The sequence below is a fragment of the Gorilla gorilla genome, chromosome 12, assembly GCF_029281585.2.
Source record: "Gorilla gorilla gorilla isolate KB3781 chromosome 12, NHGRI_mGorGor1-v2.1_pri, whole genome shotgun sequence".
NCBI lineage: Eukaryota > Metazoa > Chordata > Mammalia > Primates > Hominidae > Gorilla > Gorilla gorilla.
Window position 1 is genome coordinate 23069675 of NC_073236.2, and position 21973 is coordinate 23091647.

Consider the following 21973-nt stretch of genomic DNA (forward strand, 5'->3'; position numbering starts at 1 on the left):
ATTAGCTGGGTGCAGTGGCCCATGCCTATAGTCCCAGCTACTCAAGAGGCCAAGGTAGGAGGGTCACCGGAGCCCAGGGGGTCGAGGCTGCAGTGAGCTGTGATTGCACCATTGCACTACTGCACTCTAGCCTGGGAAACAGAGTGAGATCCTGTCTCAAAAAAAAAAAAAAAAAAAAAAAAAAGACATCTGAGAGAGAGAAAAGGAAAGAAAAGACGCCAGGCTTTTACAGCTCATGCCTGTAATCCCAGCACTTTGGGAGGCCGAGGCAGATCACGAGGTCAGGAGATCAAGACCATCCTGGCTAACACGGTGAAACCCTGTCTCTACTAAAAATACAAAAAATTAGCCGGGTGTGGTGGCGGGCACCTGTGGTCCCAGCTACTCGGGAGACTGAGGCAGGAGAAAAGCGTGAACCCAGGAGGCGGAGCTTGCAGTGAGCCGAGATTGCGCCACTGCACTCCAGCCTGGGCGACAGAGTGAGACTCTGTCTCAAAAACAAAACAAAACAAGACAAAAATTATCTGGATATGGTGACGCATGCCTCTAGTCCCAGCTACTTGGGAGGCTGAGGCACAAGAATCGCTTGAACCTGGGAGGCAGAGGTTACAGTGGGCCAAGATCACGCCACTGCACTCCAGCCTGGGTGACTGAACAAGACTCCATCTCAAAAAAAAAAAAAAAAAAGAAAAAAAGAAATGCACTTAAACTTTCTTAAACAAAAAAAGACTTAACTGAATTCCAAAAATGTGACACAAAGTTATACATGTCCATTTTATTTAGGCAGATATATGTATATATTATTTATTTCCTTTTAAAGCAAGCTTAATACAAAGTTTAATTGCTAAAATCACTTTGATTCAACAGCCTAGAAACAGAATAGTCTTTACTTTTACTGTGCTAGTTTAACAAATCCATTCTGTAAAGAAATACTGTTAATTCCCCTAGAGTTTAAAACTTTAGGGCTGGGCACGGGCCTGTAATCCCAGCACTTTGGGAGGCTGAGGCGGGTGGATCACTTGAGGTCAGGAGTTCGAGACCAGCCTGGCCAACATGGTGAAACCCTGTCTCTACTAAAAATACAAAAATTAGCCAGGCGTGGTGGTGGGTGCCTGTAATCCCAGCTACCTGGGAGGCTGAGGCAGAAGAATCACTTGAACCCAGGAGGCGGAGGCTGCAGTGGGCCGAGATTGTGCCACTGCACTCCAGCAGCCTGGGAGACAGAGTAAGACTGTTTCAAAAAGAAAAAAAAAAAAAAAGAAAACTTTTGGCCACGAGCAGTGGCTCATGCCTGTAATCCCTGCACTCCAGGAGGCACACATAGGAGGATCCCTTGAGGCCAGGAGTTCAAGGCTGCAGTGAGCCATGATTGTGCCACTGCACTCCAGCCTGGGAGACAGAGCAAGACTCTGTCTTAAGAAAAATTTTAAGGCTTGCGTAGTACCCTGCAAAAGACTATTTTATGATGTATATCAACAAAATTCAACCCCACTTTCTCCAATAATAAAAAAATGTTTTTTTAAACTGTTACTTTTTAAACAACGTGAAACTAATGAAAATTGGTTGCTGCTTTGAGAATCATCTTGTTTGGAGAAAAACATCCTGTGCTTCACCAGTTGCTGCCATGCCTTACAGAGATAAGGTCTGTAGTCTACGTCCACATCACACAGTCGTCGAGAGGCATGAGAAGGTTCTTCTGATGAGTTCGAGGCTTTCTGCATTATAGTTTGTGTCGTTGCAAAAAGAACCAGGCGATAGTCATTTACAAGCTTCTCTAAGCACTGAGAACATTTCCTCAGAGTAGACTCCTGTAAGTTCACACTTTCTCCTCCATTGACGCGGTCTATCCAGTAAAAAGCTGACAGGCTATCCAAAATCAAAAGGCAGACAGATGGGTGACTACAAAACATACTTTCTAGAAGCAGTGGTGCAGAGCCTGGCCACTGAGGGCCTGCAGTGGAGGGAGATGAGCTGCTGAGATGGAGCCACAAGCTCTGTGGCCTCAGCGGGCGTCCTGCCCCTGCCAGGCTGAAGGGGACTGATGGACGGTGTGGGTGGCATGAGATGGAGACAGAGCTGTGTTTGACAAGTGGTCTCTGTTCTTGGCCAACAGCAGCATGGGAGGGGCCGTGCTGCTGAGGCTGGGGAGACGCTGGGAAGGGCTGCTCCCAGGCCCGCTACCGCCACTGCCCTCCGCTAGTCTCCAGGTACAAGGCTGGGGACGGCGAGTGACCTTCATGGAGCAGCTCCTGGGAGCGAGGCCTGTGACCACCCCTGGGTAGACTGAGCGCGCCGAGGGTCTCCGCTGCGTCCACAGGCCCAGGTTCCCGTCGCTACAAGCACCTGCCTGCTTGTCCCCAAAACACAACCAGAGACGGCCCCACCCTCGGGAACCAACAGTCCCCGGCGGGCACTCACCGGCCTCAGTGCTGTAGCCCTGGTGGCTGACCCTGCGCAGGCGGTCCAGGCCCTGGTTGATGCTGCGCAGCTTCTCCTTCAGCTCCGTGTGCCTGCTGTGCAGGACGTTGCCCTTGATGTTGCTCAGGTCCGAGGGGCTAATGACGTTCTCGTGGATTTCTGTAAAACCGAAGGCAGGACGCCATGAGGCTGGGAGTCCTCGCCCTGCCTGCCCAGACCACTGTCTATAATGCCCACTGCTGGGGAGCTCAAACTCGCTCTCATTTCTGGGCTGAAAATGTCCCCCTTCCGCGGTCCTGCAGTGCCGCAGAAACGACCGTTGGCACAGCTTCCTTTCCAGGCGAGACAGGCGAGACGCCGGGACACGCGCACCAAGTGGCGCCTGGCGGTGACAGCTGGGGCACCAGGTCCCCTGGGGGCTGACTCTGGACCCCTGCCCTGCCCCCTCTCTGCTGGGTCACCCTCCATTTTACTCCAGCTTTGTGGGGTGGGAAAGTCACACATTTGGGGAGGGTCACGAGTCCAGAATGAAGGACCCATCAGTGAAGCTCAGGTCTGACAAAGGCAGCAGCTGTGCCCATGGTGGGGGCAGGCGCCGGTGAGACTTGGTTCATCCAATGCAGGCGGGCGACTCCCAGAGCCAGCCCTGCCTGCACAGCAACCTCCCCACTCACAAGTCCGGTGGAACCCTGGGAGAGGGCGTCTGGTGCCGCCCCCCTGCCCCTGCCGTGTTCCCGAGGGGAGCCGAGGCTGCCCACTGAGCACAACGAGCCTCAGGTGCAGGAGGGGTGGGGGGCAGGAGGGGGTGGGGGCGGGGGGCACCTTCGGTCCTGCTCAGGGTCTCCAGCAGGACGTTGTACTCGTGAACTTTCTCTTTGTGATGCAGGAACTCCCGCCAGAGCTTGTCCAGTTCTTCGCTGGAGAATTTCCCAGAGGTCTTCGCCTAAGAGGGAAACAAGGCCTGGAGTGAACCCGCCGCGGGCTCGTGTGGCCAGGGCCGCTCTTCAGCCGACCACTCCTCATGGCCAGGCAGGCCCTTGCCTACGTGAGTGCCGGGCCAGGTTCTTGGCCTCACGAAGGGCAGGAAAACAAAAAACAAACCGGAGAAGAGCTGCCGGCAGGCAACCACCCTTCTCCTGGACGTGTCCAGGCTCAACAGGGGACGGCTACCGAGCTGGCTGGGGTGGGGAGCAGAAGATCCCAAGGAGGGGGACAGGGCAGCAGCCCGGTGACCCTGGGCTTGCCTGGCTCTCCCGGCTGCAGGTGGTGAGGACAGCAAGGCCACCTTCCTAGGGGGACCTCTGCCAGCCCCTCATTGTCATCCCACCTGCCTCCCGGTTCTGGGGTGATGTGGCTCACACACGTCCAGGGAGGCCACACAGGGCCCTCTCTCCCTCTCAGCCCCCTTCTACCAACTCCATCTCTCCTGGCCAAGGACAATGAGCTGCAACTGGGCTAGTACAAGAAGTCTAACTGTTGACCCCAAATCAATGTGATCCAGAGAAACTGTTCTGGAGCAGGAGCCGCTGGAAATGGGGGAGCTGCGGCAGGTAAACACTCTGCCACGGCCCACCAGGCCCTGCTGGGTCCCAGCGCCTGGCCCCGCACCAGGCTCCCGCACCCTTCCCAGGCACAGGGTGAAAGGCCAGCCCCACACACGAGGGCACCCTTCTAATCACAGAGGCACGTCCACGGCACCACTCACTACACTAAAAATCCGACACGGAGTAAAGAACGCAGCCCATGCTACGTCACCGTCCCTAACCACACGTGACCTGAGCTGAAGGTCTGACAGCTGCAGGCCAAACAGAGCTCCTTTACTCAAAGAGCAAGGAATCTTCTTAACAGGAAAGCTGAAAAGATTCACAGAACGACAGTGGAATGGCTTCCTTAGGAAGCCGCCGTCTTCCTGAGACTTTCCCAAACCCCGGCTCCCATGCAGAGCAGAGACTGCCCCTCACAGCCCCCGCCTTAACACTCAGCGTAACGGCACCAATTCTGCAAGGTATGCAAACAATCGAAGAGTACCTTGTGCCACAGCTTTTCCAGCCTGGGGTCATCCAGCCCATCTTCCTGGGTGCCACTGAGGGAGTTGCTGGTCACCTGCCAAGCGTCCTTCTTCCCGTCCAGACCATACTTGGCCAAGATGACTAGCAGAGAGGGGAGGTTCTATTTGATATGGTTTCCTGTGAAAAACAGTCAACAGCCAACACATCTGGGTTGCCACGGTGGGTGAGACAGGTTTGCCTCTCATTTTCCAGTAGTTTCCTTTCACCCGTTTCCTGGATGACCACTGGAGATCTGGGGAGAACAAGAATATAAACAAGCGTGGGGTCTGTGGTCTCCCAGCGCTTAGGAAAGGGTCTGGCAACTCACGGGACACCCCCAGGACCTCCCTCTTTCCTACCAGGGACACACCGGCTGGAGTCCTCCATCAAGCTGTGTCCCCGTGAGACGCAGCTGTCGGAAGCAGCTGGTGGGCTGGGCTGTAAGAGTGGTTACCGATTGGCCCGTCTTTAGCGACCAGCTGCACAGATTTTCAAGAACAAAATTTGCAGCCTCACCTGCTACCATAGGGCAAAAACTCTTAAGGACCACAGGACAGAGGCCACCTGCAGACTGTGCAGGGTGGCAGGGCTTTCTGACAGCACACATCTTATATTTATTGGGAGGAAAAACAGTTTCTAAAGGAGAAACGTCAGTGTCAGCAGCTTCTAACAAAAAGTTACCGGTAGCAGCCAGGAGGAATAATTAGTCTGCAGTGTGCTGTGACCCAGCCACTCGGGGAGCCCTCTAGGATCTGCCCACGTGGTGCTCCCCTAGCCCCGCTTCCCTAGGGGGGACTCGGCATCTGTGGGCTGTGTCTGTCACCACACGCTGCCACCAACATGATATGAAAGCAGGCGCTCGACGCGGGCCCTGGTGCCGACAGGACTCAGCTGCAGACAAGTCCTGCACTTGGGATGTGAGAGCAGAGCCTGGGGGCTGGCCTCACCCTCTGGCAGTAGCTCTCCCCAGGCCCCAGTTCCCACTTCCAAGTCCTGTGCTGTGGCTCTGTGTGACAGGCCCTCTACTAAGTCCCCTGGAATCCGGGGCCCATGCAACCCCACCCGCCTCCTTAGCTGGCGGTGGGCTTGCCTGCCGGCCCTTTCCTGGGGGCTGGGGGAATTCTCCCAGGGCCCCGCCTCCCACAGAATGGGGTCCTGCCTTCCCCTCCGGGCCGAGAGGGCCCCGAGTAGGCCTCTCCCAAGATGCTGGGCTCGGAGCCTCCCTTCGCCTCACACTTCCCCTCACCCCGGGACCTCTTCACCCAGATGGTGACTCCTGGACCCCAGCGCCTCCTCTGGGCCTTCACCTTCACCCGTGACCCTACTGGACAGAACTACTCCCAGCGGGGCCTCCACATGCTCTGGGCTCAGCAGGCCCCCCCCCGCACCTCTCCCAAAGGTCCATCCTCTGTCACTGCCAGCCCTGGGGACTGTCCCTGCTCCAGGGACACCCCGAAAGCCTCAGGCCTCCTTTCTCATCGACACCACCCTGGCCTCTGATCCCTCCTGTCTCATTCTGTCTGGAAGCCTGGGCCATGGGGGTCTCAAGGCCACACGCAGCATGTGCTTCTCGTGTTCCAGCCTGGAAGCGCTTGTGATCTTCCTAAGCGTGAGAAAACAGCCTGTGGTCTTGTCCCTGAGGAAAGCCGTCTCTCCTGACAGCAGTCAAGAGCTGCTGGCGCTGGGCACGGGTCCCGTAGATGCACGCTTCAAAGCTCAACCACATGCTGGGCCTGTCTTCCATGGCAGGGAATTTATACCTGAAATAACTATTTTAGGCCGGGCGCGGTGGCTCATGCCTGTGATCCCAGCACTTTGGGAGGCCAAGGCAGGAGGGCCGTCTGAACCCAGGTGTTCAAGACCAGCCAGGGCAGCAAAGTGAGACCCCATCTTTTAAAATAAATAAATAATTAAATAAATAATACCGGCTGTGGGGGATGAGAAAATAAATGAAATAAATACATACAAAAATACACAAACTTTTTAAAAAAGTGGCCTGGATGCCTCCTGGCCTTAGAAAGCCAGTGCCAGGCCTGCCTGTGAAGGCCGTCCTGCCCAGACCCCCAAGTCCAGCCACTGCTCAGCAGCACTGAGGTCACAATCCCAGGCTGTGCACCCCTGAGCCCGAGAGGAGGAGAGGGGGAGACAGGGAGGGTGGGCCATGTCCTGGGGCTCTGAGGCTAGCCTGGCTCGAGCCTTCCTAGTTGGAGCCAAAAGCTCTGAGCCAGAGCCCAAAGTGGCTGGTCAGACCCCATCAAAAGGCAGAGTGCCCAAGGCTGCGATCAGCAGCAGGGACTATGGAAGGTTCTGGATTCTGGAGGTGCTGGGTTCTGCATGGAATGGAGTCACAGAGCACTGAAGCTGGAGGCGGCCTCAGGAGCACCGAGCCCTTAGAGCTCCTGGGGAGGATGAACACGGCCCCACACTCCCTGCCTGGGGAGGACGGACGCCGCCCCACACCCCCTGCCTGGGGAGGACGGAGGTGGCCCCACACCCCCTGCCTGGGGAGGACGGACGCCGCCCCACACCCCCTGCCTGGGGAGGACGGAGGTGGCCCCACACCCCCTGCCTGGGTAGGACGGACGCCGCCCCACACCCCCTGCCTGGGGAGGACAGACGCCACCCCACACCCCCAGCCTGGGGAGGACGGAGGCGGCCCCACACCCCCTGCCTGGGGAGGACGGACGCCGCCCCACACCCCCTGCCTGGGGAGGACGGACGCCGCCCCACACTCCCTGCCTGGGGAGGACGGACGCCACCCCACACTCCCTGCCTGGGGAGTGAAGTGGCCCTGGGGGCGCAGTGGGGGTGAGGACAGGAGCGAACCCCAGAGCAGAGCAGGGCAGGGCAGAGTGGAGCGTGGCCCGTCTGTCTCAGGGTGGACCTCAGCATGGAGGGTGCCAAGGGCAGGCACACTTGGCTATGGCTGGTCCCCCAGGTATGGTATCAGACTTGATAATGGCACGGGGGACCTTGGGGGTCCAGGGGCCACACCCAGAAGATGGCGGGCAACCGGCCAGGACGAGCCTCTCTCCTGAGCGTGGGCACGGTCTGCTTCTGGGACGCCGGCTCCTAGAGTCCCACTAAGTTTTCTGCCAGGTCACTAGGCAATGGCAGAAAACAAGACAGCTCCACTTGGGCCACAGACCTGGACACTCTGCAAGGACACTGCCTGGCGTGCAGGAGGGAGCTGGTTCTTAGCCCACTTCTGTGCCCCCTGCAAGCTGCTCTGTCTCCTCCAGGCCCCGAATGCTGCCCTGCTGCATAGCCAGTCCCTTCTTCCTGGGGGCACCTCCAGGACAGGCTCTTTCTTGGCCCTTGGGAATGGCCCACTAGACATGCTGGTGGGGATGCAACCATCCAGAATTGTTTCAGCCATGTCTCTGTTCCCCAGGCAGTCCCTACCGCCATGTCTTGGCTTACGTCCCGCCCAGACTCTTGAACATGGTGGCATAAACCAGCAAAAATGAAGCCGGCCCTCTGTCTTTAACCCGGGCGCAGCCACATGACATGTCTGCTGATGCCTGCCAATGGTAGAAGAGGGGTGGCTGGGAACAGACCACCTGCTCAGGAGTCAGAAAACCCTGGCTCCAAATCTTTGCTGCACTACTCAGCTCTGCAACGCCAGACAAATCACCCTCTCTGAGCCTGTCAAATGGGACGACAACGAGTTTTGAGGAGTAGGTGTTAGAGCATCAGGCCTAACGAAGGAACTCCATAGACACCTCCTCTCCTTATCAGAGACAACCCGGGCGCTGCAATGCCTGAGGCCATCAGCACATGTGAAAAGCAGGGCTACAGCAGACTCCAGACATGGCCAGGGCTCTGGGGCCACCCTCACGACAACAACAAGTGCGATGGCAGCCACCCCCACCCCCACCCCAGTGGGGAGTATCCCACTTGGTTCACACCACTGTCCTGTGAGACAGGAGGAGGAAATGGAGGTGGGGGGCAGGGGACTATGCCGGGGGCCCAGGTCACACAGGGAGCAGCGGGGGAGGGGATTGGGGAAGGGGTGCCTGGGGTCAGGCCCAGGGGCAGCAGTTGGGTGGAGGCGCAGCAGCTCCTAGGGCTGCTACACATAGCTGACAGCAGGCAGCTGAGCACTCGACTCTCCGGAGCAGCCCCAACCCCAGTCCCACGGGCCCACCTGGTGTGCGTCCTCTGCCCGCCAGTGCCCTGCTGACGAGCCCGTGGTGAGGGAGGATGGTGGAGGAGAGGGGTCCAAAAGGAACAGTCGCAACTCTGTCATTTAAAACCCTCCTGGCTCTGAGGACACACCTGTCTTCCGTATGCTGGTACCAAGCAGGCGACTGTCCTGCCTCTTCTTGAATACCCACAGGGACGAGGGCTCACTAAGTGCATCACAACCAAGTGTCCATTCTGACAACATCTGGAGTATGTCCCCAAAACTTCAAGATGCTAGGGGAGACTGCTTCCACCTCTGGGTGACAGAGCCTCCTGCTGTCCTCCGGCCCCTTCCTGCACCCAGTGCCCCTGCCTTGGCCCTCCCTCTGGCGTGCCAATGGCACCTGTGACAGCAAACCGAGACCACGGCCAAGGGCGCATCTGTGCTCAGAGGAGAGCCCCCCGCAGGCTATGCCCAATGGGCCCCTTGGCCAAGAGCCAAGGAGTCAGAGGCGTAGCCCACAGCACTGAGGCGAGCAGCCACCATCCCTCATGAGGGTTAGCCTCGCCAACCTCTGAAGCCAGTGGCCACCTCCCTCATGAGGGTGAGCCCCCAACCCAAATCCTAAGCTTTCTGGGCACTCAGGATGCTCAGGGGAAAGGCTCATTTTGGATATCCAGATTAAGCATAATGCAAATATTCCCAAATCCAAAAACAAAATCCGACATCCAAAACACTGCCGCTCTCAAGCATTTAAGAAGAGGGATACTCGACCTGCATTAGGAAAGAAACAAACGTACCACTGAGGTTGCGTATGAGTCTCGCTTCCTTCTCCCCATCTTCGTCCAAGCCATCAAGCTTTAGTTTCTTCCAGGCGAGTTCGTCCCTCTCCTGTATCTTCAGATCAGCGTGGAGCTCGGCCAGCCTCACGGGAGGAAGATGCAGCTGCGAACGAAGGGGAGGAGCCTGTGAGCCACGAGCAGGACGGACCAGGACACAGCGGGAAACTGACCTCGGAAGAGGCTGGCCACCGGGAGGTTCTGGGAGACCAGGAAGAGGTGGAGTCAGGGTCACTGTCCGCAGGATTCAAACCCCACAGGTTTAGACAAGAACTCAACATGGACACCATTCTGTAGGCCTGTCTGTATACACGATCTGGAAACCCCAAGTCCATCGGGGGCTCCCCACCAGCAGCGGCTGCTCATTCCTGTCCGGCTGTAACAGGACACCCCACCCTAGCACCTGAGGACAGTCATCGGGCACTCGGATAAACAGAGCAGGAAGAAGATACCCACTGCATTACCACTGCAGATACACATTGCAAGGACACAGACACCTAGAAGCAATTTTTTAAAAAAAATCACTGTAATCTCAGATCTGCCCCATCTTCATTTCCCAAAGACCCTCAGTCACCACCTCTCAAGTGTACCATGATCCGAACTGTCTTGCTGAGACGGTTCTTACACAGCCCCAGATCCTTCTGGAGCAGGAATCTGTCACCCTCTCACTTACCTGCTGGCGTAGACCACACAGGCAGCGCCCCGGAATGAGCTGCCGCACTGGGGCTGAGGAACTTCCCCGCCCCACCCTCATCCCTCTCCGCAGGGCAGGCCACGCTTCCTTCATCCCACCCCTGCCCTCCCAGCTCTGGGACCCTGGGTGAGAGAAGGGAGAAAGTGAGGTGACCGCTGGGCACACTGCTTTTTGGTTGCAAAGACAGGATTTAGGCCAAGAGTGTCCCCACGTCAGAATGACTGGGCCAGAATGCCAGGCGGCCGAGGCAAGCAGCAGAAGGAAACCCACCGGCCAGCTCTCATCAACTCTGGCCTCGGGGCTGGCCCGGCTGCTAAGAGGCGTGTGCTGGGGCAGGCGAGCCCTTCAGGGAAGTGATGGCTCTTCCGTGCAGAGCAGAGTGGCCCAGCTGTGTGAACCAGAACGTGTCATGAGGTAGGACCAGGGTTCACGGAGACAGGGTGCTGTCCCTGGCTAACTGGGGAGGCTGCACCGCATGCCTGTTGTGACGCCAGCGCATTAAAGGCTCTGTGGAGTCCTGCAGCAAAGGAAGTGCTCGGCACTGTGCAGTGCAGATCCCCAAACCTCTCAGCTCTCAGGAGGGTCCCCCTCCCTGAGCACCTGCATTCTCACATTCCCCCGGGGCTGGTCCTCACGAGCTGCCCATGGCTCTAGGAGGGAACCCCAGCTCCTGCCTCTGAGCTCCAGGTGCCCATCACCTAACGCCTGCCTCTGATCATGTGTGTTTCAATATGGAGTGTTTCCCCTTAGAGATTTGAAATATTAATCTTTTATCTATATTTCATTAGCTATTTTCTAACATAAATACAACAACACAAGCTAGTATCCAAAGTATGTGTGTTATATTTCAATAAAGTTTATGTAAAACAGTGAACATCCCCAGGAAGTGTCAAGAGCCGGCTGCCTTCCCAGTGTCCCGCAGCCCGCGCCGCCTTGTGGCCCACACTGCCTTGCAGCCCGAGACCTCAGGAGGCCCAGCCCTCAGGTCCGCGCCGCGCAAGGGCACACGTTTCTTTCAAGACTCGCACGAAGCCAATTCTGTGTGTTTGGCACAACCCACACTCCGGAACCTCCTCGCCTCACTCTGCCTGTATCTAGACTGAGCCCATCCTGCTCCCTGCAGCTCAGTCTGTGTTGGGCCTGGGAGGAAGGAGACCGCTGACCACAGGCCCTGTCTCCAGCTGGGTGCTGGGGCTGTCAGCTCCGCCCTCTCTCCTCTCAGAAGCCCAGCCTGACTATCCGCAGCTGCCGTAGCCACACAGGCCCCACCCTCCAGGAGTTTAAAATTTAGTTAGGGATGAATTCAGATTACTGAGCCAAGATCCCCAATGGTAAACAGATAGCAAACGGTAGGCACAAAATGAATGGCAGGGCCTAGGGCAGAGGAAAGCTTCTAATTCTCTAGAAGGTTCTCTAACCCTTGGTGGGTGGTCCCAGGGCAGTCTTTTGTCTGGGCCCTCCTGGTAGATGCTCTGCGTCCCCATCTCTGCAGGGGCTGCTTTCCAGGATTGTCCCGACCTGAAAACCCTTTCCCTGGCAGCCTTCGACACACCCCTACCTGCATGCCTCTTCCCCAGCCAGCCCCATCCACCCAGCCCCTTCTCCCCAGAGCTCCACCCCGTGCCCCTCTGTGCCCTGGACACTCGCCTGCGGCGTCCACTGGAAGGCCCTAGGAGACCTGAGGTCTGATCTGAGCATTCCCAGCAGGAGGACCCAGGACAATGAGGCACCTGAGTGACGCTGAACTCTCAGGAGGGGCAGTCTGTGCCTCAGGAGGAGGGGGAGCCCACACCTGCCTATCTTGTTTGTGACCCAAACTCCTGGAGGAACAGGTCTGCTTCCATCTCTACTTCCCCGTGGCTGCTGCTACCCTGTAGGCGCCTTACTTACCGCGCTGCACTGCCCGGGAGGGTCTGAGATGCAAGGCCCACAGTGATGGTCCAAGCCAGAAGCAGCACCCTGGGGCAGGCAATCCAGGCCCATGCTCTCAAGTGTGTGCTGGCCTTGAGGGGCCCCAGGTCTGCCCTCTTTGGCTGCAGGGGAGAGGACGAAGGTGTCCCATGACTGCCCATGGGCTGCCCGCTGGAAAGCGGAGCTGAAGACCCAGGGCTGCTGAAGTCCTGGGCCCGTCCTGGCAGGCTCACAGCCAGGCACCAACCCCTGTAACTTGCGGTCCTCACTGGCTTCCTGTCTGCCTCCCTAGGGTGCTGGGAGAATCAAGGGCAGGTGCTCCGTGGGCTGTAAAATCTGCAACCCACAGGGGAAAGTCATTTTCTCCCTCTGATTCCCCAACTCTCAGGCAACAGGGGGTCTAAATTTCACACCGCATGTCTCACAAAAGCCAGCTCCCTTTCCCCTGATGTGTGGCTGCCAGTGCTCAGCGCGGAAGGGGCCAGCCTGGCAGCACCACCACAGAAAGCAGCCCCAGATCTGCACAGAGGAAGACCAGCAGGTCACGTGCAGACCCCAGACCCCACGTCTGGATTCTTTCACCTCTCTCAAGTTAAATGTTAACGCATCAAGTTAGAAGTACCCTGTGGAGACCAACTGCAGAAAAGAACCTGTCAAACATGAAGCAGCGAGGCAAATCATCAACAGCCAGGGTATACATGCAGGCAAGAAAGCCGGTTCAGCTGATCAAACGATGCCGGTCCCGTGTCCTCAGACACAAGCAGAGCCGACCGTGTCCTCCTGACCAGACCCAAGGGCCCAGCACTGCTCGGGACCTCAGCAGTGGCCCTTCCCCACACAGCACCACCCGCGTGCCAGCAGAGCTTTCTGGAACTTTCCAATAACCTGCTGCTGCTTCTCAACGCCCCAGGAAACCCAGGCCAGGGTCCACAGCTACACCACTGGTGTCAACCTGCGCACACAGCACAGTTCAGGCTGGGCAGGTTCCAATGCCACCAGGACCGCCAATGGACCACCTCTTCAGAGGGCACGTGCCATCCTCCCAGCGCTCACCTGAGTGCCCGCGCCAGACTGCAAGGCACCCACCATGAGGAGCAGGCTGTGGCGGTGACCAAGGCTTCCTGGCACGCTGTACCTGTCTCACCACGGCAGGTGGCATGCACTGTCCCAGCCCAGCCACTGTGCCCCAGCTCCTTCCACCTGAGCTCCATGGACAAGGGCACAGCCATACCCACCTTGAGCTGCTGTGAGGTCATGCATTGGCCTGGCGAGTCCTAGGTGCCCATGGAGGCCACTGGCTGGCCCATCCTCAGAGGCCCTTCTCAAGCCAGGGGGGATGCTTGAGAGCTGGGTTGGGGCTCTGAGGGCTCCTCTCTGCAGATCTCAGTTTCCACTCGTCAGACCTCTGAGAACAAGATGCTTCACACACTCTCATTGCAGTCACCATTCATGTCAGAACTAAGGACCGTCTGCGTGTGGTGCCTCCTGGGATTACACCTGTAATCCCAACACTTTAGGAGGCAGAGGCGGGAGGATCACTTGAGCCCAGGAGTTCGAGACCAGCCTGGCCAACATGGTGAAACCCCGTCTCTACTAAAAATATAAAAATTAGCCGGGCATGGTGGTGCATGCCTGTAATCCCAGCTACTCAGGAGGCTGAGGCACAAGAATCGCTTGAACCTGGGAGGCGGAGGTTGCAGTGAGCCGAGATCACGCCACTGCACCCCAGCCTGGGCGACAGAGTGAGACTCTGTCTCAAAAAAAACAAAAAAACAAAAAACCAAAAAAACTAAGGACCTATGGCCAAGGACTCCGAGCTCATGGCACCGTGCAGCCCAGGTCAAGAGGTACACGAGCGTGTCCCTGAGCACCGCAGCTGGACCATGCAGACCCTGGAGCTTACTCCTCAGCATCAACACAACACACAGAGCTCTGAAGAGGCAGAGTCCTCAGAAGGCGTCTGTGAGCACAAGGGCTCTGCATGGCCTCCGACCTCCAAAGCTCCAGGGACAGCCTCTGCTCAGGAGTCTTGCAACACAGTGGAGCCCGCCTGTGAAAGAGGAACTGGGAGAGTCACAGAAAGTCAAGATTCAAGTTGCTGGAGAGGATGAAGCAGCACCCCCCGGCCGGGTCTCGCCTGATGAAAGCGGGTCTCAGCATCTTCTTGGCGGCAACCTCAACGCAGGTCTCACAGCCCATCAAAGGCAAAGGTTTCCTGAAATGCTCCCTTCACCCTATGCCTACTGACACACTACGCAATCCTATATGCCAGGATGTGGCTTTACATGCAGAAAACAGGGACACGATGTTTTCATGAAGCAAACCAAAGAAAGGACAAGACCATCCTGGCTGCTGAGCACAGGTCGCAGGAGGCTGAGAGCAGTGGCTGCAGAGCCGGGCAGGACGTGCTTCTCTGAAAAAGCAGCCCTCACCTCAGTTATCTTCCAGGGGGCGATCCAAGACCCCGTCTCCGTCTGATACCTACCTAGAGCGGCGAGTCAGGTGGGGTAAGAAGCCAACTGGAGTGACTGTTTGCACGAACAATTCTCTGCCCCTACGTTCAAACTGACTGTGGCTCCTCCTGCCTCCTGACCACCCTGGGCCCTGGCATGCTCGGCAGCAAGAGCCACAGCACAAAGACCACCCGGGATGCGCTACCGCCACTGAGAACCTCAAAAAGACCCGGACGGGTCTGACGCCTGCACACTTGGCTCCAAGATAGAACACCCTCACAGCACCGCCACCCTCCAAGCTTCTGTTATCTGGAAGGAAAATCAAGACGAATGGGCTCTGCAGGCCTGCCTGCCATAGTACCAGGCTCTCTGGAAGGGGTGAAGACACACAAAATCCCCCAAAACACTCTCACCCTTGAAGAATTTCACGTTCTGTTCAGCAAAAAAGACTTGCCCACACAACTAGAACTTCAGGACTTAAAGGGACCAGAAAGATCATCTAGTCCAAGGCTCAGTCCAAAGTGGAGGTGAGCAGCTCGCCCTACCATGGTGCCCAGTGAACCTCAGGGAGGTTCAGGAGACATGACCCGACCCAAGACTGAAACTGGTCAGGCGAGCACCCAGCACCGGGGGACAGTGCAGGGGCAGCCCGAGGGTAGCCGGACCAGTGCAGGGGCAGCCTGAGGGCAGGCGTATTGCTGCAGGAGGCCTGGGCTGACAAAGACAGAGGACCAGCTGGAGGTGGCTGGAGGTAAGGTGGAGCGCACCAGGGCGGCCCTGCAGAGCAGGTGGAAGACTTGGGCCAGCACCCAAAAGTAAAGGGAGCCGCTGGGGTTCCTGGGCCCGAGTGCACTTCCTCAGCGCCACCTCCAATTGGTCAGGGAGTCTATTTCGGGCTCCCCATTCCTCATGGGGAGGGGGGACTCCACCCACTCAACAGATGCCCAGTGCAGTGGGCACGGGGAGGCAGCACTGCATCCCGGCTGCTCCTGGTCACACCTGTTCCCTGCTGCTGGGAGGCCATCAACACATCCAAACCCAGCCGTGTCCCCAGCCCCTCCAGAATCCCTTCCTCCAAGAAGCCGCCCTGCCGCTCCAGCCCAGAGCGTTCTCCCACCTCCGCAGGCTGAACATTACGCATGGGGCTTGACTGCTGGTCCCAGGAGCAGTTCAGGAAGGGCCTGTGGAGCTGATGCCCAGGCGTCAATCCCCATCCCCACGCAGTCTTATAACCGTCGTATCTGTCCCCCACCTGTTTCTCCTCTCCCTTTTCGTTCCAAAAGTTCCTTCTTATTCTGCAAATCATTTACTTTCCCTCTCAAAGACTCAGGAATGCTTAAAACTGGACTATTGAGACAGAGATCTAATCTGACTCCTGCATTTGAGATGAGATAATGAGGCCCAGATGGTCGGCATAGTTCGAAAACACCCATTTCAGGTGTTTTCAGGAACACCTAACAAATGAAGCAACCGTATCTTAATGAAGAGAGCAGCTGGCCCAGGGTCACGCACCAATTAGGAAGCTGTTGTCCCGGGGGGCCCCACCGGCCGAGCCACCTTGGGGGTGCCCTTTCCCCTCGGGGCCTCCGTACCCTCATCTCTCAAATGAAGGAGAGGCCAGGTGAGCGCCCTGTTAAGACTGACTTTCAGCATTCCCAAGGTCGCGTTTTATGTGCTCTAAACCGATCCCATCTCCTCACCTCCTCATTTCTCGCTCAAATGAACAAGCACGGGCTTGCTACTGGGATTCCTTCTGTCCCTGGACACGTCTTTCTACCCAACATTTTGTTTTTCTTGTTCCCCCACATAGGGAGATAAGGTTGAGGGAACAGGCAAAGGCTCGGGAGGCAGGAGACCTGTGATCTAGCCTGGTTCTGTCCCTACGCTCGGGTCAGTAGGCCGCCCAGGCTGGGGAGGGCGACACTGACCCTCCGGGTGCCGGCCGCCACCTGCTTCACACGGCGTCGTCGCCGGCACGGGTACCTTTCCTGCTGCAGAAGGGGTCGGGGCGCCCCACCTGACACTTGGGGGAGGCTGTGCCAAGCACAGGGCGCGTGGGGCACAGGTGCCCCGGCTGCGCCCCCCTCCGCCTCCGACCCCTGGGCCCCGCTCCAACGACCCCAACCACGGCCCCCGCCCCCAGGCCCCGCTCCACCGCCCGCGGGCCGCGCTCACCCGCTGGGCCTTCTCCCACAGCTGGTTCAACTTCTCCATGCGGAACTCCTCTCCGGACTCGCGTTTCGGGGACGGCTTGGGCTGGTTCTTCTCCCGCGAGTACTTGCCGCCGTGGCTCGCCGCCGGCCAGGGCCCGAGGAAGAGCAGCAGCAGTAGCAGCGCCGGGAGCCCGCGCAGAAACGACCTGACCCTCCGCGGCGCCATCTTCCTCTGCGACTGGCGCTGCGCGGAGAGAACCTAGCCTGCCGATGCCCCGCCCACTACCCCGCCCCCACCCACCGCGCGGTCTCCTGGGAATTGTAGTTCCTCCGTGAGCGGCCGGCAGCGGCGAGGCCGCCGGCGGACTCCAGCGCCTAGGAAGCCCTGCGCAGGCGCAAGCGTTTCCCAGGCAACCACGCCGCGGCCCGAGGCTGCAGACTCTGGCAGGGGATACAACTGGAGAATGAGGGTGGCCGGGCGGGAGCAGGGATCAGGCCTCACCCAGAGCCCGGAGCCTGGAGCCCGCACGACTCGAGGCCTCTTTCCCTCTCTGCCCCACAGAAAGAGCGGAAAGCCCAAGAACCGGGCCATGTTTGGCTGAGCCTGATAATGCTCCGGCTTCACGCGCACTGACGCCGACTCTTGCATGTCCAGTGCTGTTGCGGGGTTGGCACTGCGGCCCGGGCCTGGCGCTGAGGAGCCTGGCCCAGCCCGCTTCTGCCCTCTGCGGAGCGCCTGGCCGTGGGTGAGCCCAGGCCAGGTTGTCCCGGGGACGCAGGACCGCGCAGACGTCCCCCTACGTCCCGGGACCCCTGCCCCAACCCGCGTCCCAAGCGCCTGCTCTCGCGCCTGCTGCAAGGCAGGAAGGACTTCGCGCGCTTTTCCCCAACCCATGACATTCTAGGAAATTCACAGAGCCAAAGTTAGCATAGACCGCTCGTTGGGGGCTTGGCCAGTGAGTTGGGAAGTGCCCTGGAGGTAGCGCGGGAAACAACGGGAAGGAGGGAGACAGACGGCAGCTGGGCCCCTTTGGGCTCAGAGAAGGGACAAGGGGAACTCATCTGGCAAGAATGATCTGAAAAGGCCTCCAAGGGTGGGCGGGATTTTGCCGGGGGAGGGAGGAATTTCCAACTGGAGGGACAATGACAAAGGGGGTGAATAGAGCCTGGGCATCTTGAGAGGAATTAATGTTAATTCATTTCCTTTTTTTGCGTGGGGGGATAGGGTCTCTGTCATCTAGGCTGGAGTGCAGTGGCATGATCATGGCTCACTGCAGCCTCGACCTCCTGGGTAAAGCGATCCTCCTGCCTCAGCCTCCCAAGTAGCTGGGACTATAGGTACGTGTCACCACGCCCAGCTAATTTTTGAAATTTTTTTGTAGAAATTAGGTCTCCCTATGTTGTCCAGGCTGTTCTCCAACTCCTGGGCTCAAGCAACTCTCCTGTCTTGGTCCCCCAAAGTGCTGGGATTACAGGCGTGGGCCACTGGGCCTACCCTAATTTACATTTAAATTGTATCTTGTGTTGTTCCAGAGAAGATTTCAGGTCCCTGGAATCAAGGTGATCTGCTGCTGTCCTGTGCTGCTTTTCTAGTATTTTCAGAGCCATCGTTTCATTTCTTTTTTTCCAGCTGTTGAGTTGTTTCAGGCAAGAGGGTAAATTCAGTCTGTTACTGCATCTTAGCTGTAAGCACAAGTTCCCAATATGGGATGTATGGGGGAGAGGAGGTAAAGGAATCCCCCAGGAGGGTGGTGGAGGGAGAATGACCTCATGCGAAGTGACTCCAGAGACAGATCAAATGCTGTCATTGCCATCGTTGCATGTTTTTAAGCCTCAGGACAGAATGGCCAGGTGAGCCTGGCCTAGATTCTCACCTGTGCCTGCCTTCCCCTTCTGTTCCCTCATTCCTGCTCTTCTCTCCATCTCCTGGTGCCTAGAATCAGAGGTCACCTGTTTTACCCCACATACATGTTTTGCCCTGACCCCGCTCCTGAGAGCTACAGGTAGGTCTTGGTGGGCTTAGAAGGGGACAGTCCAAATTGGCCTGTCCCCCCCAAGCATGTCCCTGTTGGTCATCTGGAATGTGGTCCTCACTGCAAATGTTCCAGCTCTGTGAATCCTGCCCCCAGTGTCTCTAGAAAGGCCCATTATAAACCCACAGGAATTGGAAGCTGGACTGGGAGCAGAGTCTTCTGGGATCCTGCATCTGACAGTGGTGTGGGGTTCTAAGAGCCCTTTTCCTATACAGCCCAGTTTCCCAGATAACTAAGCAATGTTTTATTCGTGGCTGCATACACAGGCAATGAAACTAAAGAAAGTCAGGGGATGGCTAAAGGATGGAGGATACCTGGGCTGGGGGAGGAGGGAGAATGCGATGGGTGAACACAGACAGGCTTCCAAAGTGGTGTCCAGGTTGTATTTCTTCACTAGGTGGTGGGCACACAGGCATGCATTTTTCCTTATCTTTAAATTGTACATATTTCATACACTTCTCCGTATGTATTATACATTTCGAAGTAGTACATCTTCTAAAAAATCACAGTGGTTAATGCAATCAGTACAGGTGCCAGGCACAGACCAGAGACTCCAGGTGACGGCATGCTCTCCTCTTGGGCTCCTCACCTAGGGCTGAAAGTTTATTTCTCACCCCTGCCACCATCACCCCCCATGCCAGCCCATGTCTCTAAGTGCTGAGGGGAAGGTGTATAAACAGAGACAGATACGGCCGTGGAGGAACCCGGAGAGAGGGCCCTCCACTTGGTGAGGACGAATTGTGAGGCTGGTCAGTGCTGAAGCTGAGTATCTTGCTTACTAGAGCAAAGGGGAACTGTGCTTATAGGACCATCTCTCAGAGCAAAACAAATTGAGTCTCTTGGGAAGCCTGGGATTGAGGATTGTCCAGCTTTCAGAAGTGAGTGTTCAGCCTGACTTCAGGGGCACAAGGTTCTTGCTGCCTGGTCCTGTTCTGTAGTGTGGGGCTATCCCTGACTGGCCAGCTTTCAGAAGCATGCAGCATTGTCATTGACTTATTGGGGTTTCATGCCACCACAGCCAAAAAGCAGTTTGTTTTTGTCCTTGAGTTTGGACTATAGATTGTTATTCTCTCCAGGCAAAGGCAGGAAGCACACGGGAACAGGTAGCGCCAGGTGGCTGCAGGCAGGTGGTCTGGCTGGAGCTCAGTGCAGAAGCACAAGATGGTGGTGAGGAGTGAGGCAGACCCAGGGTACTGAAACGCCACTGGAAAGAAGATTCCACCCAGAGCAGTGGGGGCCACAGAGTGATCCTGAGGGGAGATTTACACAGAGATGCGTTTGAGGAAAAGCAGAGACCAGTGGGAATGCTGGTGCTCTCCGCCAGAGGAGAGGCGACGGTGATCGGGACGAGATAGAGACACCGAGGAGGTGAAGATGGAGAGTCCATGTGAAGGTGGAAAGGACAGAATTTGGTGACAAGTGTCCAGACTGACGCCCAGGTTTCCACTTGGGGAGACCAGAAGGTGGCGGGGCGAATTCCAATGCCAGGTCTCCGGGGAGAGCATGCTCAGGAGGAAGATGAGAGTCCGGGTCCGTGTGGGATGGACGTGGAGCCCTCCAGGGGCATTGAACTCTATAGATCTGCCAGTCAGGGGCAGAGGGGTCCAGGGCAGAGGAGACAGAGATCTGGGCACCACCCACGAAGGCACAGTGGACAGGGGATGGAGCCCTCTGGAGGGAGCCAGCGCAAGGGTGCGAGAAGGAGCTTGCAAAGGAAGCAGAGCGGCAGCCAGGACAAGGGAAGGCACCCGCGAGGAATTTGCCTGCAGACCCCAGGGTTGAGTAGGCTTTAAGGAGGAGTGCATGGGGAGCGTTGGGCCGCTCACAGACTGAACACACAGAGGCTGGTGTGGATGCCTGTGGCCTCTGCCCTTGCAACAACCTCTGTCTTGGGTCAGGTTTCCTGGAAGCAAAGCTGAGATGGAATTCCTGTGGAGGTGATTATGGAGGGGGTGCTCCTAGGAAAGGAGAGTGGGGGTAGAGAGCTGGTGCAGAGAGCTGAGCAAGGCTGTGAGTGCTTCAGCCTGGTTGGATGAAGGGGAGCTCGGGAGCACTGCACCTCATGGCTGTCCCTGCCTTAAGGCCAGGACCATTTTGTGTCTCCTCTCCCTCCCCTCATCAATCAGGCACTGGGTTGTGGGGGAGGGTGTGACCTTCTGGGTGAGGCAGTTTTCCCACTTGGCCTAGGGCAATGAGCCTCTGCTATCCTCAGGCAGCCACTATTGCCTGAAGACAAGTGAGACCTCATGTGCTTGGGCAAAACCAACCCCTTCCCAGTTCCCAGCATTCAGGGAGGGTCTTTGAGTAAGACCACCCTCAGCTGCCTCCCCTGCTGGCAAACTCCCTGTCACTGCTTTCCCCACTGTCTGCCACTGTGGACCCCAGGATGAAGCTCATTATGCTGCTTCTCCCTCTGTATGGAAAGTTCGAGTCCCCCCAGGCCACCCCTTGCCCCAGACAGCTCTGTATATCCCCTTCTCAGACCCCTTCCCCCATCCCCAGTTCCCTCAAACCCTTCCACTCTCGAGCTCCTGACCAGCCATGAGCAACGTCCCCCATATCCTGAACTTTTTGTAAACCAAAAATAAAACTCTGAGGGCCCCCCAGCCATCTGAATGGACTTCCTCCTCTGCCAGGGCACTCTTAAAATGTAATCTGAAAGACTGGTTCAGGCCATGATGGGAAGTGGGGATCGGACTTGCATGATTATCGCTCCAGCATTAACATCAACACACTTTAGTCTGATAAGAAATATTTCACAGTCTATTCTCTCTGAAGCCTGCCACCTGAAGGCTTCCTCTGCAAATAAGAACTTTGGTTTCCACAATCCTTTATCTTAACCCAAACATTTTCTTTCTATTGATCCCAGGTCTTTAAATCAACTCAACCAATTGTCACCCAGAAAATTTTTAAATCTGCCTATAGCCTGGAAGTCCCCCCTCACCCACCCCCCGCCTTCTAGTTCTCTTGCTTTTCTGAACCAATTTATTTCTTAAATGTATTAGATTGAGGTCTCATGTCTCCCTAAAATGTGTAAAATGAAGTTGCACCCTGACCACCTTGGACATATGTTCTCAGGACCTCCCGGGGGCTGCATCATGGGCCATGATCACTCAGGTTTGGTTCAGAATAACTCTCTTCAAATATTTTACAGGGTTTGACTCTTTTTTGTCGACACTTTGAGAATCCCCTTGACTGTGCTGTAACTGGAGATGGACACCCGCTCGCCCCTCAAGGACCGCATCGCTCTCCAGCACTCCTCCTCTTCTTATAACTTTTGGTGATTTCCGTTTCC

At 56.9% G+C, this 21973-nt stretch overlaps 1 protein-coding gene across 2 annotated transcripts; it reads right to left on the reverse strand.

Annotated features, from left to right (window-relative positions):
- Nucleotides 1-748: 748 nt before the first annotated feature.
- On the reverse strand, nt 749-16930 carry LOC134756368 (alpha-2-macroglobulin receptor-associated protein-like). 2 transcript variants are annotated; one of them, XM_063695491.1, is made up of 6 exons: nt 16668-16887; nt 9396-9540; nt 4447-4568; nt 3241-3361; nt 2419-2577; nt 749-1866 (listed from the first exon to the last, which is right to left on the reverse strand). In XM_063695491.1, the coding sequence occupies exons 1-6, from the start codon at nt 16869-16871 to the stop codon at nt 1844-1846; spliced, it is 774 nt and encodes a 257-aa protein (XP_063551561.1). In that variant the 5' UTR covers nt 16872-16887; the 3' UTR covers nt 749-1843. The 2 variants fall into 2 exon arrangements, with proteins under 2 accessions (XP_063551561.1, XP_063551560.1); XM_063695490.1 differs by having other exon boundaries at nt 749-2577; nt 16668-16930.
- Between the last annotated feature and the right edge of the window lie 5043 nt (nt 16931-21973).